General features: G+C 44.0%; 1 protein-coding gene across 37 annotated transcripts in view; it reads left to right on the top strand.

The window, feature by feature from the left end:
- The window catches only part of SORBS1 (sorbin and SH3 domain containing 1), a 228200-nt gene extending 213827 nt beyond the window's left edge, over nucleotides 1-14373 (top strand). For 28 of the 37 annotated variants that reach the window (XM_055346044.1, XM_055346043.1, XM_055346055.1 and 25 more), the window contains 3 exons: nucleotides 4393-4451; nucleotides 6624-6736; nucleotides 11089-14373. In XM_055346044.1, the coding sequence (XP_055202019.1) occupies nucleotides 4393-4451; nucleotides 6624-6736; nucleotides 11089-11156 (240 nt within the window). In that variant the 3' untranslated portion in view covers nucleotides 11157-14373. Of the gene's footprint in view, nucleotides 1-3593; nucleotides 3654-4392; nucleotides 4452-6623; nucleotides 6737-11088 lie in introns of all 37 variants that reach the window. The other 9 variants (XM_055346028.1, XM_055346026.1, XM_055346027.1 and 6 more) reach the window with 1 other exon arrangement.
- The last annotated feature ends 1746 nt before the right edge of the window (nucleotides 14374-16119 follow it).

Below are 16119 nucleotides of genomic sequence, written 5' to 3'. Positions count from 1 at the left end.
GCGGTTTATGAGTGCATGTGCAAATATGGATTTAATGCAATTTCCGGATCAGCAGCTAAGCACCTAACCCCTGCTTACTGTTGGGCTGGGTGGGGGGCGGTGGTAGAGGGCGGTGCATCGTGTATGTGTGTGTGTGTTGGGCTGATGGCTGGTTTTCTAAACGTGGGAGGAAAAAACTGGGGTGTATTTCCAAAAGTCTAAAATATACTTGGTGTAAGTTAATACTCTCTTTATTCTTAATCCTGGATGAAGTCATAGTTAGAATTTTGTTTACTATGAGGCTTAAGGAAGGGCAAGAGAGGGTTCAGAGCAGAGCAGCACTATCCAATAGGAATAGAACATGAGTCACGTATATAACTTAAACTTTTCTAGGGGCGTCTGGGTGGCTCAGTGGGTTAAGCATCTGTCTTCAGCTCAGGTCATGGTCCCAGCATCCTGGGATCGAGCCCCATGTCGGGCTCTCTGCTCAGCGTGGAGTCTGCTCCTCCCTCTCCCTCCTGCTCATGAACTTTCTCTCCCTCTCATTCTCTCTCTCTCTCTCTGTCTCTCAAATAGATAAAAATCTTTTTTAAAAATAAAAAGTAAATCTTAGGGAATGCATTTCAAACAAGGAGAAATTGACTCTTAGCTAATAGGATAAATGTTTATCTTGCCTTTGTCCTTCATTCCAGACTGTGAGGAGTCAAACCATCCTTACCTCTCAGGGATGACTTAAATTTTACTAGATGTCAACTTTGTCTAGAAGGCTGTGATGATGATTATCCTCTGATTGGATATGACCCCAGACCAAGGAAAGTATTAGCTGAGTCAGTATCCCTTCTAGTACAGTGAATCCTTGAGTTAAGGATTGGACCATATCCATTACCACACACTGTACCTTTTACATAAAGAAAAGGTATTCAGGAAGAAACGTGACAGCGCCTGTTGTCTCAAATGGCAGAAGGTAGGTGTTCCTATGGTCATAGCTATCCCAACGGGACTGGAGAGGAAGGTGCTATATGTCCATTAGACACCGAGGACTCAGTACTCAGTGGCTTTGTCCCCTTGTGCAAATCTTCACACTTTCTTGAGCCCTAAAAGTCCTTTTCTACCCTCTCCAAGTCAAAGGATTAGTAAAAAAGTCAGATGAGGTAATGGACCTCTCTGTGCTTTTGAAAGCTGTTGTTATTTGTTTTTAAAATACTAGGTCCTTTTTACTATATCTGATGTACCAAGCCTCTCTTAAGCACCAGATATTTGCATGATGATCTAGTCACTCCTTTGAGATTAAGTTCATTAAAAGATGTTACAAGGCTTCAGTAAGCTATGGACAGAATGTGAAGAGGTTGTCTTGTCCACGTCCTCTCTTTGATCTGCCTTTGACCTAAGGTCATTAGGCTACTAGCCAGAGTTTGGAAATATGTTGGTTATTATGAGAACTTTCATTTTTCATGTGGTGTGACCCACACCGATCAGTCTTGGCACACTGTAGCCAAAGAATCTCAGTGAAAGATAATGAAGGTCCTCTACAGCCTTATTCCCCGAATTGGTGTGTGGACCTGCATCATGGACATTACCAATAGAAATGTAGAGTCTCAAGGGCATGTGATGTAATGAGCACTGGGTATTATATACAACTAGATGAATCTCTGAACTCTACCTCTAAAATTAATAATATACTATATGCTAATTGAATTTAAATAAAAATTTAAAAGTAAAATATAGGGTCTCAGGATGCGCCCCATGTGTGTCAAGTCAGAGTCTGCATTTTAACAGGGTTTCTGGGTGATAACAGCATATACAAAAGGTTGAGAAGCAGTGCCCCACAGCATCCCATGGAGTGATAGCACAGCCTCAGTTTCACCAGCCACTGGGATAGTAGCTCCCTCCCTCCCCAGGCAGCCTTTCTACTGGACAGCTCACACTTTTAGAGTTTTCCCTCTTGTCAAAATCTGCCTATAGGTATCACCCAGAATATATTTCCTTCCTCTACTACATCATAGCCCATGTCATTACTTTCCTCTGTTACACAGAAGCCTTGATCCCGAGGCTGGATGAGCGGTGAGTGGGGCCACACAAGGTCACCTGGCAAAGGCCTGCAGATCCGGAGACATTGGAGAAAAACCAATGAAAAGGCTCCTTGCAGTTCCAAATCTTCCTTTACTCCTGCCAGACTCCCTGGTTTAAAGGATTGCAGTTTTGAAGAAGTTTAAAGAACTTGAAGAGGTTTCCCAAAAGGACAGGAGTATAGAAGTGATATCTGGGGTTGAAGTTGGTCCTGTAAGACATGCTAAAGGATGAGGCTGTTTACAGCAGAGACGAAGGAGGGGATGGTGTGGTGGCATGCAAGAGGCAGCCCAGCAACTCGACCTCTTGCTAGCCGTGGGACGTTGGGGCATGCACTAAGCCCCCTGAGCATCAGCTTCCTGGGTTTTAAAAGCAAATAGGGTGATAAACCCTATTCTGCCTATTTTCTGGGTTTCTGTGAGACTCATGGAAAATATTATCAATGAGCACTCTTAATGGCGTGGGAAATGGCCCAAGGATAAAAGAGAAGGTCCAGTGGAACAGTAGAAGAATCCAAAAAACAAATCTCCCACTGACTTGCTGTGTGACCTCAGGGGAGGCCCTGCGCCTCTCTGTGAATCACGTGGGTCATGTATAAAAGATCTCTGAGTGCCCTTCTAGAAGGACCTGGAGTTACTATGATTTGTTGCTATTAGTACACATTACCTAGAGTGTTTCTCCAAGGAAGATGGCTCGTCAAATATTTATTTAGGGATATTTCTTAGAGCTTGGCATTGAATCCTTTCTCAGGGAAATGATTCCAAACACACTTCCTGACCTATCTGTTGGGAGACCCAGTTTAAAAGTGGGTCTGCTTGGCCATAATTGCACCTGTGTTTCCATATCAGCCTATGGTACCTGAGCTGGTGAGTGAAGAGGGATGGTTTCATTTCTACGGCTGTGTCAGAACCCACAGTCCTATTTCTGGAAGCAAGCTCTGCCCTGTGAGATATCTGAACTCATACCTGGCTGCAGTGTGTCATGTGCAGACTTCTCCAGGGGAACAGTCTTGTTTGATACCTCAGATATTACCAAGGAGTTTTGCAGAAGCATTTCTGTTTGTTTTCATAAATACACAAATGTGGCATACCTGTTAGTGTTCTGAGGCTTCTTTGCCAAAGGAGGCTTCCAGTCAGTAAGATAACTGAAACCAGCTTTAGGTACAGCAGCCCTTCCAAAGTTGCTTACCAGGTGAGAGCAAAAGGACCAATGTCTGTGTTTCTGGAGGGTCATAACTGTTCCTTAAGGCAGCCCTTCTGTGTCTCTTTCCTGCCAACTGGGGACCCTGTGTTCGTTTTCAACTCATGCACTCATATTCCTAACTTCCCATTTCATTGCCTGGATGCTTGCTTCTAATTCTGTGCATTGCGTTTTCTCCTGTGCACCCACCGTGTTGTCATGGAAACTCGATGGCCATAGGCCACGAGTATCCAGTGTCATTGAGTGTGATGGTGTGGTACGTGTATTTGCTCACACTTTTATTTTGAATCCGTTCCAATGTGACATCTGCTAAAATGTCTCCCTTATAATTTGCTTGGTGATCACAGCCTTCTCATCATTCATTGAGAGCAGGACCTGATCTCACAGAATCTGAAAAGTGCTATGTGGTAAGATGCCTGTTGAATAAGACTGTAGCTTTTCTAAAGAGAATCCTTACTGACTTCTAGAGTCTCCATTGGAGTAATGCCTGGCTAACTCACAGAGGCATTATTTGCAAGAATTATATGACTATTGTCCTAGAGGGAAATGTTCGGCCACCCCCTTCCCTCTCAGAAAGCAGAGGAATTTTAGAGGCAATATTTGTACTCTGCCTACATTATGGGATTAAATTAATGGTTAGTGCATGACTGGGGATACCTACTTGCATTTCTATCCTGAAGTTATTACATTTGTGGTAGTTACTCACTAATTACAGGCTTTTATGCTGCTGCCCTTTTTTTTTTTAATATTCATACTAAATTCCAAATTCTGTATCTTACCTGTTTTTTCCATGCTTACGCCTGGATCCCTCCTGCACTCCACTACTGGAATATCTATTTTTATAACCTGGATCTTCAACTCTGTTGTTTTCCTGGACTTATGTGCTTCGTCTGGAATGTTACATCTCTTCCTCTCTTTCTCTCTTTTTTTTTTTTTTTTTGTTGTTGTTTTTTGTTTTTGTCCCCACGTTGACTGTTTTATGGGGGTTTCTGGATATCTCGGGGCCACTCACAGGAAGCAGTTTGCAATGAGATCATAAACATTGCCGAAAAATCTGTTCATTACTGCAGCACTGTTTCTCATCCCCTTGACTTTCATCACAAAGTATCCCCTTCTGACAATAAATCATCTTTAATCATTTCTCAGCAACCTCAAGCCCAGCAGCGAAGAGTCACCCCAGACAGAAGTCAAACCTCACAAGATCTGTAAGTACACTTGGCAAGCTTCCCTTCTTACATTCTTAGTAGACTGTTGGTTTTAGAGAGTGGGTCTTTGACCAACAATGGAGGCGGCCATCTGGGGGGAATGAACAAGTCACCCCCAGCTTCTCTGAGGATTTCTAGTTGAGGCCATGTTTCCCATCAGCCAACATGAAAAGGTGGTAGGCAGGTGAATAAAGGAGATCACAGACTACTGAGAGATAGAGACCAGGAAAGAATGAACTGCCATCCAGGGGCAAATGAGGGCAGTGCTGACTGGCTTCAGTCCTAGTGTGGGAATATAGAGGAATGAGTCATTGGTTCTGCCTGGAAGAATAGAGTTGATCCGCTCATTAAAAAACGATGACAAAAAAGCGACATTGGCTATCTCCTTTATTTTAAGCATATAGAGGTAAATTCCATTCCCAGAAGAAGGGAGATTTGGAATGAGCATTGAAAGACAAGTTGAAGGGGCCCCTGACCGGCTCAGTCAGTAGAGCATACAACTCTTGATTTCACGGTCATGAGTTCAAGCCCCACATGGGTGTAGAGCTTAGTTAAGAAAGAAAGGCAGAAAGACAAATTGGGTTTGAGAGCTAGAAAGGAAAGTAAAAGATCTTCCCAGCTGAGGAAACCACATATGCAAAGACCCAAGATAGACAGTGTGTATGGTGAACTCGGAGAAGGTCCATGTGGGGAATGGACTCAATGGAACAGCACCCTGAGCAGCATGAGGCTCATCCAAAATTAGAGTTGATTGGGAGACCCAAGCAGCAAGGTTGTGGGATGTTGGCCCAGCAGTCTCAACTGTCTGGGAGTAAGGATAGAGAAGCAGGTATCAGGAGTTATTTCCCAGGGTTGAGGCTAGCAAGGCAGCCACAGTGAAAGTTAAGAGAAGGATAAGACATTCTAAGGAGTCCAAGTAGTTGTATGGAGACAGTAGGCAAATATGGAAATATCAAAAATATGTTTGCTTACCAACTGGTAATCTGTCTGCATCTCTTAATTCTTCATTGGAGACAGTTCCATCGACCAAATTATCAATAAATTTGGATAAATGTATAAAATCAAATGGTCCCTTTGTTTTAGCAGAGGAAAATGAACCTCTCATCCTGGGGGCTGGCTCCTTTTACGTGTGTCTAGTCTCATTTGCCCACTCTCTGGAAATCACTGGCATCTACTGGAATTGGTACATGGTTGGCTCATTTGCCAAGTTTTGCCCTTTGTTGTGTTTTGAATAGTAAGTTCACAGAATTGTAAACTGGTCCACCATAGTTGCTCCTTAAGTATTTGTCAAAGGAATAAATGAAAGTTTTCCTTGGTGCCCAAGCACATATTGGATTTCACCACAAGTAGGCCAGGCTTCTCCAGTGGGCCGCTGTCAGGACAGACAGAGCAGCACAGATGCACTTGCCTTAGGCCAACTAACAAGTACATAAAAATCTGAATCGCAAACATCACTGGGACAGAAAGAAAGCAAAAAGCTTTCAAGAATTTCAGAACAATGACATCATATTTAAAAACAATTAATGAGGAGCCCCTGCCTGGCTCAATCAGAAGAGCATGGAACTCTTGATCTGGGGGTTGTGAGTTTGAGCTTCACTTTGGTTGTAGAAATTATTTAAATTAATAAATAAATAATATCTTAAAAAAATAGAAACCATTAACGTACTATGTATCAGCATACTAAGAAACTCAAGGTAAGCAATTGGAATGTACTTTTTACATCTTTAAGTCAATACAGCAATTTTATATGTATACAGCAATTGCTTTATGCTCTCCAACATATATAATCAGAATATAGTGTTTATCTCTGGACCTAAGTAACTTCTGATTATCCTTGATAATCTCTCTCTATTCTCCTATGTTAAGAAAAAGCCTTGGTTAACTTTAAGGAGGAGACATCTAGACAAAATGCTTAGCTATGATAACCAAATGAAACTAAATAAAAGGACTGATCATAACCTTGCTTGTCAGAGGCTCCCCATCCCTGTCAGTCTTTATTTCCTTATATGCTGAGTGGATCTCCCCAAATGCTACAGTATTAAAGAATAACCAATAAAATAACTCTCATCCCCACTGATGTGTACCAAAAAAAGTGTTGATTTAGCTGAAATGGGCATTGAAAATTCATTATTTGATCCTATCAGTGTTTGACTCAATGTCTCTGATTTTTAGATTTAGCTACCAAGCATTATATAGCTATATACCACAGAATGATGATGAATTGGAACTCCGAGATGGAGATATTGTTGATGTCATGGAAAAATGTGATGACGGATGGTTTGTTGGTAAGTGATCTCCTCATGCTATTTTTTACTAGTTGTGTATTGAAGGAGTAACTAGGAATGATGAGCCACAAAAAAGGCAATATTCTCTACACAGAAAAAAGAGCATTCTCAGATCCTGTACTGCTGTCAGGAACACTGGGCCACCCACTCTGTGCTTGTTCTGAAGACAATGTGGATGATACTAATGATACTGGACCCAAAACCCAAATATGCCAACACAACTGCACAGAAGGGCAATTGTCAAATTCATTGAGTTCTGTTTGTATTTCTGTTGTGCATATATCTGTTCTACATTAGAAAATTTAATTTCTTCAAAACTCTTATGAAACAACATGAGAAAATTTGAGCCATGATCTCAACTGTGAAACTCAAGTGTATGTATAGAGATTCTAAAGACCTCATTTACTGCAGGCTTCCAATAACTTTGATCAAAGCAACCTGCTTAATACAAAAGATTCACCATTATAGAACAGGAGAGGAGAGGTCAACATTTTTTGAGATTTTGTTACAAAGCAGATACTTGCCCACACACCCCTGCCCGCCCCGAGGGGTGGGCAGCCTGTCGGGCCTTCTTATCCTCTTCTTTCCAGCCTCCCCCACTGCCAAACACACAAATGAACCCTCTGTGCCCAGCTCCTTCACGGTCATGAGACCAGGAACCCAGCCCTGACACTCACCCTGTCCCCCTTCCAGATCTCCGCTCCACTCCCTCCCGGTCACACTGGGTGATCTCAGGGATCTGCTTAGCAGGCCCAGCCCTGAGAGTTGAGGCAGGCTCCTGAGAAGTCCAGACTGGTAGGCTGAAGTCTTCAGTGACCGCCAGGTCCCCAGAATGGGAGAGATTGTGTACAAAAGCCCCAAGTGTTGCAAGGATTGGTATGTGAGATTCCCGAGTGCACAAGGCTCCAAATATGAGGTGCCTGGAAGAGAGTGTGTGTCCATGCAGTGGGCTGGCTCCCATGGCCCCAGACGTGTCTTGCATGCTGATAGTCATCCCCAATTCCTGTCTCCCCTTCCTCTGGCCCAGCCCCCAGCCCTATCCATCCTCACTGGACACCTACTCACAATTCCTGACAGGGGAAGGCAGCTGCAGGAATGTCCTAGGGGCTCAGTTAAAAGGAGAGTCTCAGACAGGTCTGGGAATCAGTCAGAAAGAAGCTCATGGAAGGTCTTGGGTCCCAGGCAGCCTGACAGCTGGTCTTGGGTATTGGGGGCAGGACAGAGAGATCACTCTTCAACCACAGTTGTCCTTTAAAGGCTGCCATCTCCCACCCCTCGTCCCTGTGTGCTGTGAGCCCCCACAAGTTCCCTTCTGACCACTCAATACCCCTGTCCCCAGCCCTCTAGCCAGTTTTTGGCTATCAACTGTCACAATATACATTGATAATAAAATTCCCCCCCCCCCCAAAAAAAAGCAGATACTTGCTTAATATACTTATTGAAGTTCTCAACAAACAGCCTATAAGACAAGAATTATCCTAAGTTCACAGACTCAAAACCAAAGCCCAAAGGTTACATAACGAGCCCAGGTCACCCAGGTAGCCAGTAGCAGAACCAATACTTGAACTCAGGTGTATCTGTCCCCAAGCCTCTATTCTTTCTCCTCAAGCATAAATACGCTATTGGGAGGCACTGACTTACTTTTTGCCTCTGTTCTCCTCTTCTGCAGATAGTTTTACCTTTATCTTCTTTCTAAGACCAGCTCTCTCCTGATGCCTCTAGAGAAATATTTGCTAAAGTGAAGTCCTGTCAGGCCTGGGGTAGTAAGAATGGCAAGGCCACAGCATAAGTGGGAAACCAGAAGGATTTGCCTGGGCTTCACCAGCCTCTTAGAAAGCTGCCCCATCCTCCGCAGGCTCCCAGAAGCCTGTGGCCCCTCACTACCTTGAACTGCTCCAATCAGAAGGAGGCCAGGTCTGGGGTACCTAGATGGCTCAGCAGTTGAGCGTTTGCCTTTAGCTCAGAGTCCCGGGATTGAGTCCCACATGGGGCTCCCATGGAGAGCCTGCTTCTCCCACTGCCTATATCTCTGCCTCTCTCTGTGTGTTTCTCATGAATAAGTAAAATCTTAAAAAAAAAAAAAAGAGCCCAGATCTGAAAAGTCAGCAGCACTCCAATGGAGTGCAGTCCAATGGAAACAGAATACAAGCCATGTGTGAAATTACAAATTTTCTGGCAGCCACATTGAAAGAAGTAAAATGAAACCACTGAAATTAATTTTAGCAATATATCTTATTAAAACCAATGCATTCAAATATTATCATTTGAACATGTAATCAGTATAAAAATTGTTAGTACAAAAGGAAGAATGTAGAATATCTCACTAAGCCTTAGAAGTCTGGTGCATATTTTACAGTTACAGTGTAGCTGAGTTCAGACTAGCCCTGTTTCAAGTGCTCAGTAGCCTCTTGTGGCAGCTCTGGTATAGATTAGCTGTTAACCTCAGGGTGCCTGGGAGGCTCAGTCAGTTAAGCACCTACCTTCAGTTCAGGTCATGATCCCAGGTCCTGGGATCAAGTTCCACATCAGGCTCCCTGCTCAGTGGGGAGTCTGCTGCTTCCTCTCCCTCTGCCACTCCCCTTGCACGCACATGCATGCTCTCTGTCTCTCTCAAATAAATAAATAGATTTTTTTAAGATTTTATTTATTCATGAGAGACACAGAGAGGCAGAGACACAGGCAGAGGGAGAAGCAGGCTCCCTGAGGGGAGCCCAACATGGGCTCCAACTCGATCCCAGGACCCCAGGATCATGACCTCAGCCTAAGGCAGATGCTCAACCACTGAGCCACCCAGGTGCCCTAAATAAAATTTCTAAAAAGTAAAAAAGATTAGCTGTTAAACTCTTTCAAAAGTAGTTATATTTTTTACAAGAACATGGGGTAGGGTAATGGACACCAATTCTCTCCTGGAGGCATGCCTGGCAGCTAGGTAAAGGAAATATTCCTCAATCCCTCAAATGCTTCAAAACATAGCCTTGTGCTTAAAGTAAAATAAGAAACCCAATGGAGCTCATTTTTCTCGTCCATAAGGAAAGCTGTGAGTCTGCTGTAAGAAGCCCATCTCTAGCCCTCATCTCAATTCTCTGCAGCCTCTTTGGCAGTTCTCCCTAGGGATTCAATAGTTCTTTTCAATGTCTTTAGCTGTGACGCTTTCTTTTAGCTTTGGGCAATGACTCCAATCTACTGGTAGTGACTGCTTGAAATGCTGTGTTCAGCAGGGTTTTGAAGCTGTACCCAAGCCAATTGGGAAAAGGATGCAGTCATCAAATTGTGATATCTGCCAGTGAGGGGAATAATGATATGGCACATATCTGCCACCATCCCCACCCCCGCAGCTTTAGAGAGTCTGTTCCAAGGGAAGAAAGTAGGTCAGGGATTCAGCAATTGGGGATGTGGAGCAGCAAAGGAAGGGCTTTGTGCCCAGGTAGCTCAGTGCTCCTGGCTCAGCAGGAACCTTGACAAGGTTGGCAGCAAAGACAGGGAGTCGATCTGGGGCTTGGGCACAAGCTTCTGAGAGGAATTTCCTTTTCATGTGTGGTCATATCCAGTGGACTTTTAGAAATCCTACAGTTTGGAAATTCTAAATCATTGGTATCTTGTGTTGAATAAATGTGCTCATCTTTCCAAAAAGGAGAAGTATCAGAAAGAGTAGTGGACTGGGAGTCAGAAATCCTGGGTTCAGAGCCTGCTTCTGATGCTTGCTAAACTGTGAGGCTTAAGCTCTCTGAGCTTTGCATTCCTCATCTGAAAAAGGGAGTATTGAGAATGCCTGCCTGGCTTATCACTCTTTTGCAGCCTAATTTTATCTCTATTTTGAGATAAGATACAGAAGACCATACACTGTCCTTCATGCTGCAGGGTTGTTATCAAAAGGCTCTCTCCAGGGGCGCCTGGGTGGCTCAGTCAGTTGAGCATCCAAATCTTGACTTTGGCTTGGGTCATGGAGTCAGGATCATGAAATCGAGCCCCAAGTTGGGCTCTGCGCTCAATGGGGGAATCTGCTTAGAATTCTCTCTCCCAGGGCACCTGGGTGACTCAGTGCTTAAGCATCTGCCTTTGGCTCAGGTCGTGGTCCTGGGATCAACTCCCACATCAGGCTCCCCCACAGGGAGCCTGCTTCTGCTCCTGCCTGTGTCTCTGCCTGCCTCTCTCTCTCTCTCTCTCTCTCTCTCTCTCGTAAATAAATAAAATCTTTTTTAAAAATAATTCTCTCTCCCTCTGCCCCTCCCCCTGCTCGCTCATGTGTGCACTCTCTTTCTCAAATAAATAATTTTTAAAAAGGGGGGGCTCTCTCTGAACTCACATGAATGCATCTGCTGATTTTGCTAATGTTTTGTTTTGTTTTTTTATAGGTACTTCAAGAAGAACAAGGCAATTTGGTACTTTTCCAGGCAACTATGTAAAGCCTTTGTATCTATAAGAAGATTGAAAACCAGAGATTATTTTTATTGGAGGATGAAGCATAATTCATGAACTGTTCTCTTTATTTAAATGTTGAGTCAGTAGGAAAACTAATGCAGTGGATAAAATGAGAAGCAAAAGAGAGGGACAGAGAAGTGTTGTGTCTGAAGCTGGAGCCTATCTACACTTCAGTGTATCAGGCAGGCCGAACTGAGGAAAAAGAAATGAGGCAAATCTGTATTTACTTAGCTGCTTCTGGGAGCCACTCCAAGCCTTCCCTGCCTCTCCCCCTCTTGGGTAATCTGACCTGTAACACAGTCCAGGATCAGTGAGGTCAGAGACACCTTTTGCTGCCCCAGCCTCGACCAGCTCTGGCTCAAAGCAGTCATTTAGCCTGAAGCAGCCCTCGGAGTGCCAGGCAGATAGACCCCAGCCATTCTCCAAAGGCTCCACACCCCAGCTGCCCCTGAGCCCACCAATTTCCCAACATTGCTAGAGATCTGTGTGGGCTGCCAAGCCATCCCTGGACAGTGACAGAGATCACCAGGTGACCCGAGACCATGTGCCTTGCACCTGGGTACACGGGGAAATGGAAGCAGAACATAGGTGCCCTGTACATTCAGCCTGCGTGCAGCATTGCCCTGGATGCCCCAGGTGTTCAGACAGAAAAGCACATGAGGTTTGCCCATGGGAGTGGGGTGTATTTGTAAATTTGCATTGCCAAGTGACTAAGCGAAGATGTTCTGTAGCTGTCAAGGTCACTTGCAGTGTGGTCCTTTCCCGTTATCACTGACTTAAAAGCGGTCACCGGTAGCACAGTTTGATTTATCAGAATGCCAATGCTAACCTTTCTTTTCTGGATTGTCTTGGCCCGGGCAGTTTGAGGTTGATAGGCGTATTCTCACAAGAGAACCAAGGATGGCATTCAGTGAATATTTAATATACACTGATGTACGCTGATGCCAGGGCCACTGACGAGCAGGACGTGGACTCACCGCGCCTTCATTTTTACTCCCCGCAGTAGTTCAGGGACAGCTCAGGGTCATGAATCCCATGCACCCTGGTGAGGCTCCTCATCGGAGCAGAAGGCACACACGCAGTGGCCCTGAGTGCGAGGCAGCATTTCTGCCACTCCTGGGACATCTGTCCTTTGTGGGGCCACCTCGGGGCGGGGGGGGGGGGAAGCCTCTGTGTGACACCTGGAGTGCTTGGTCACAATTCCATCCAATTCAAGGATGTTTACCAGCCTCTCTGTTAGACCCCTTGAAGAAATAGAGAATGACCCACCCACCTGCCAGGAACTCCAAGGTGATTGGAGAGGCAGACATACAAAGATACTGGATTAAGAGAGACTGTGATATGTGCTAAGAAGGGTATGAGAGAGGAGGTGATTACCTTTCCCTGGAGAGACTCTAGAAAGCATTCTTGTATTTCTCCATTAGCTCACTCTTGAACAACTGGGCTGTGAGAAGAACCTTTATCTGAGGGTAGTTTATGGCTGGAAATTCTTGGAACTGTTTCCAGAGTCTTCAAACTCTCGTCCTCCCCACAAATACACATCCAAGGTCACAAATAGGAACAGCAGTTGTAGGTGGTAGGGTGTATACAGGAACCCTGGCCGTCTGCATATAGCTCATAATTGCCCCAGGACCATTGTCCCAAAGTCTGGAGTCTTTACAAGTAGGTGGAGAGTTTGTCTTCAGTGCCTCTGCCATCCATCTGCTACCCATCAGCTGTGCACCACCCCCAGCCCCCCATCAGACAGCCTCATTCTCTCCCTGTCCTCCCTTCCAGTCCCAGTCTCAGGAAAGAAACTGCCACTGACTCCTTGACACTGGGGTGGAAATGAGTGATAAGAGGAATGTGTTACTTCTTCCCAGAGACATTTGTTTTTTAACTAGGACAGAGCAGAGCCTTACCCTCAAAAAATGAGGCTGTGGAACTAACTGTGATAAGGGAGTGCAGGTGGCGGTGGAGGCGCTTCCTGGGTAGAAGGAGCCTTTTTGATAGTCTTTGACTAAGACTCATTGTTTTGGAAAGTCCACTTCACCATCCCAGGGCGCTGTTTGACTCTCCCTGAAGGAACATAGTGCAAGTGCATATGCACGTGCGTTTTGCACGACAGCATCTCACTCATTTTTGGAATGTAATTCCTATATTGGCTAACGTGTTTCCTGGTCTTTCTTAGATACAAACCATTAATAACGACTTTATCCTAATAGTTTTTTTGAGGGGTGCTTCTTAATTAGGTAATTTTGAACACCTCTTTAAATACAGCTAGAAAATAAAACCAATTTGTAAAGCCACATTTGCATATGATGCCAGCCTCATGCATTTGTAGATCTCCAGATACCCAGGTATGCCTCACCAATTTGCCCGTCTTTAACAAAATCATGTTAAAACTTGCATCAAACTTCAGCTTCCTATGTATGACAAAACAAGGAACAAAGGTTTCCAATTGCTCTTTTTGTCTTCAGACGTTTAGTAATATAAAATACCTATTTTTATGCTGAAATATTTATACAAGTTTATTAATAGCAAGTGCAACTAACTGGCACCATGCCTTGCAACACATTTTGATATATTCGCCATGCTTCTGGGTAATAACAAGCCCCCAACTACTTATCTTTTGCAGTCTCTCTCGGATCAGTAAAAGAAAAAATCACATGCCTAAGAGGTAGGACTGTAAATATGTATATTTAACTTTGTATAGCCCATGTACCTACTTTGTATAGAAAAATAATTTTAAAAATTTGAACTGAAGGGGGGTAAAATAAGGAAGTCATGAAGTTTTTTGCATTTTTATTTAAATGAAGGAATTCCAAATAACTCACCTGCAGATTTTTAGCACAAAAATAGCCATTGTATTGTAAAGTGTTAAAATTTCAAATAATCATTCTGGGAGAGAAGATAATTGTTATCTCAGTTATAGGGGGTTTTTTGTTTTTTATTTTTATTTTTTTGGTGTTTTTTTTTTCAGTCCTATTTATCTACAGTAGGTATTAAGTTCTTTTGCTAGAATAGGTTACTAAAAAGAAGATTATATCCTGAAAGAAAAATAACATTATATATAACCAGTTAAAGTGTTGCCATTTTACACACGGAGAGCATGTACTATGCCGACACAGATTGTTCTATTCATTTATTTTTCTTTATTGCCGTGGATTGATTTGATAAATGAAGGTGTTGAGTTACTACATTTGCTGTACATATTATTTAATAAACTTTATTCAGAATTGGGTGGCATATGTTTGTTCTTAACATTCTTGTTTCTTTCCTTCCTTCACCAAGTTTCTCAAGGGAGGCTTATATTCACTGCTTCAGTATCGCATCCTCTCCTTTTCCATTCTCAATCACATACCATCTGGCTTCCATCCTGCTCCTGGAAGACCCCGCTTCTTACCTTACTACTTTCTCTGTGACCTTCTCTAATTTGACTGCTGTTGACCATCTCACCATTCTTTCTATTCTGATTACAAAATAATGCATATGTCTTTAAAAGCAAAAGTGAAAAGATGTATAATGTGTTTTGATTTGCTCCACAAGACATGGGCACAGGAGATGATATAGAATTCGGTTTTTCCTTTTTTTTTTTTTTTTTTTTTTTTAAGAGAGATTGAGAGGCAGAGACACAGGCAGAGGAAGAAGCAGGCTCCATGCTGGGAGCCTGATGCAGGACTCAATCCCGGGTCTCCAGGATCACGCCCTGGGCTGAAGGCAGGCGCTAAACCACTGGTTTTTCTAAATTGAGCTAAATTGGCTATGAGCCTTCTCTTGCTGTGGTGGGTGCAGTCTGTCCCCTCCCAAACCAAGTGTGTCAAGATGGTGGCATAGGTCTCCAGCCTCCCCTGGCATCCCAAGGCAAGGACCCCACCCATCTCAGTGTGGGGCAGGGCCTGCTGTGCATAAACCAAACCTCCACCTTCCCCTGGTTCTGTCCTCCATCTCTGTCAACTCAAAGCACTGCCACCTCTGGTGGTGACTCAGTGGCATCCCTTTCAGTAGGCTTAGGCCTCAAGTAGTCATGGGAGAAGGGTTGTCTTCTTGGGGTCTGACAGCCCCAGGACTGAGCCTGGAGGCACAGGCACTACTTTCATGCTGTTCATCCCTTACAACAAATGCATCGGCTGTACTCAGAGTACATTTAGAATCCAATCATGACAAGTCATTTTCTTTCTGGATCCTTGCACTCACTTTCTAACTCACCTTCCTGCTTCTCCCACCCACCACCCATCCCCTTGCTCCCTCTACTCTGGTCTTAACAGAGCAACCAGAGTGATCATTTGAAAGTGTATCCAAAATCCTCTAGTGGCTTCTCACATCACTAAGTAGTACCGTGTCCTCAGGTCCATTATTATGCTGTCCGACCCCTGTCCCTTACCTCTGGCTTCATTTCTCCTTGTTCCTTCCACCCACACAGTCCTTATGGCCTCAGAATCATCAAGCACACTTCAGGATCTTCCGTCTGTATCCAGAAGACCCTTTCTGCTGGAGCTGCATGGCTTTCTTCCTCCCTCCTTTTACATCTTTATGTTGCCTTCTCAACGAGGCTTTCTCTGACCACATTATATATAACAGAACCCTACTGTTCCATGCAGCATCCTCTCCCCCTTCTCTTCCTCTGTGCTTCATAACTCGTCAGCATCTGCTCTTTGTTTCACAATCCTATAGAACCCATGAGGATAATGATTCCATTTGGTTTTCATATACCCAGCACCAAAAAGCATGCCTAACATAGATAGCACTCAGTCACTTGATGGAGTAAATGAGTAAATAAATGAATGAACCCCTGGGGCCGGAGATCTGAGAACTCACAATACTAATAGTGAAAGAAGGGATATGTTATTAGTCCTTTTCCTTACAGCAGCAGAAATAGAACAGCAATTAATCTCAAATTATTCTGGGCTCGTACAAATAGGTGAGAATTTTCTGTAATGACCGACCCCTCCCCACATATTACTGTGGCTGACTACCCGCTATAC

The sequence above is a fragment of the Nyctereutes procyonoides genome, unplaced genomic scaffold (genome assembly GCF_905146905.1).
Source record: "Nyctereutes procyonoides isolate TBG_1078 unplaced genomic scaffold, NYPRO_anot_genome, whole genome shotgun sequence".
Classification (NCBI taxonomy): Eukaryota; Metazoa; Chordata; class Mammalia; order Carnivora; family Canidae; genus Nyctereutes; species Nyctereutes procyonoides.
Note: the sequence above shows the minus strand (reverse complement) of the source record. Positions and strands in the feature narration are given on the sequence as shown.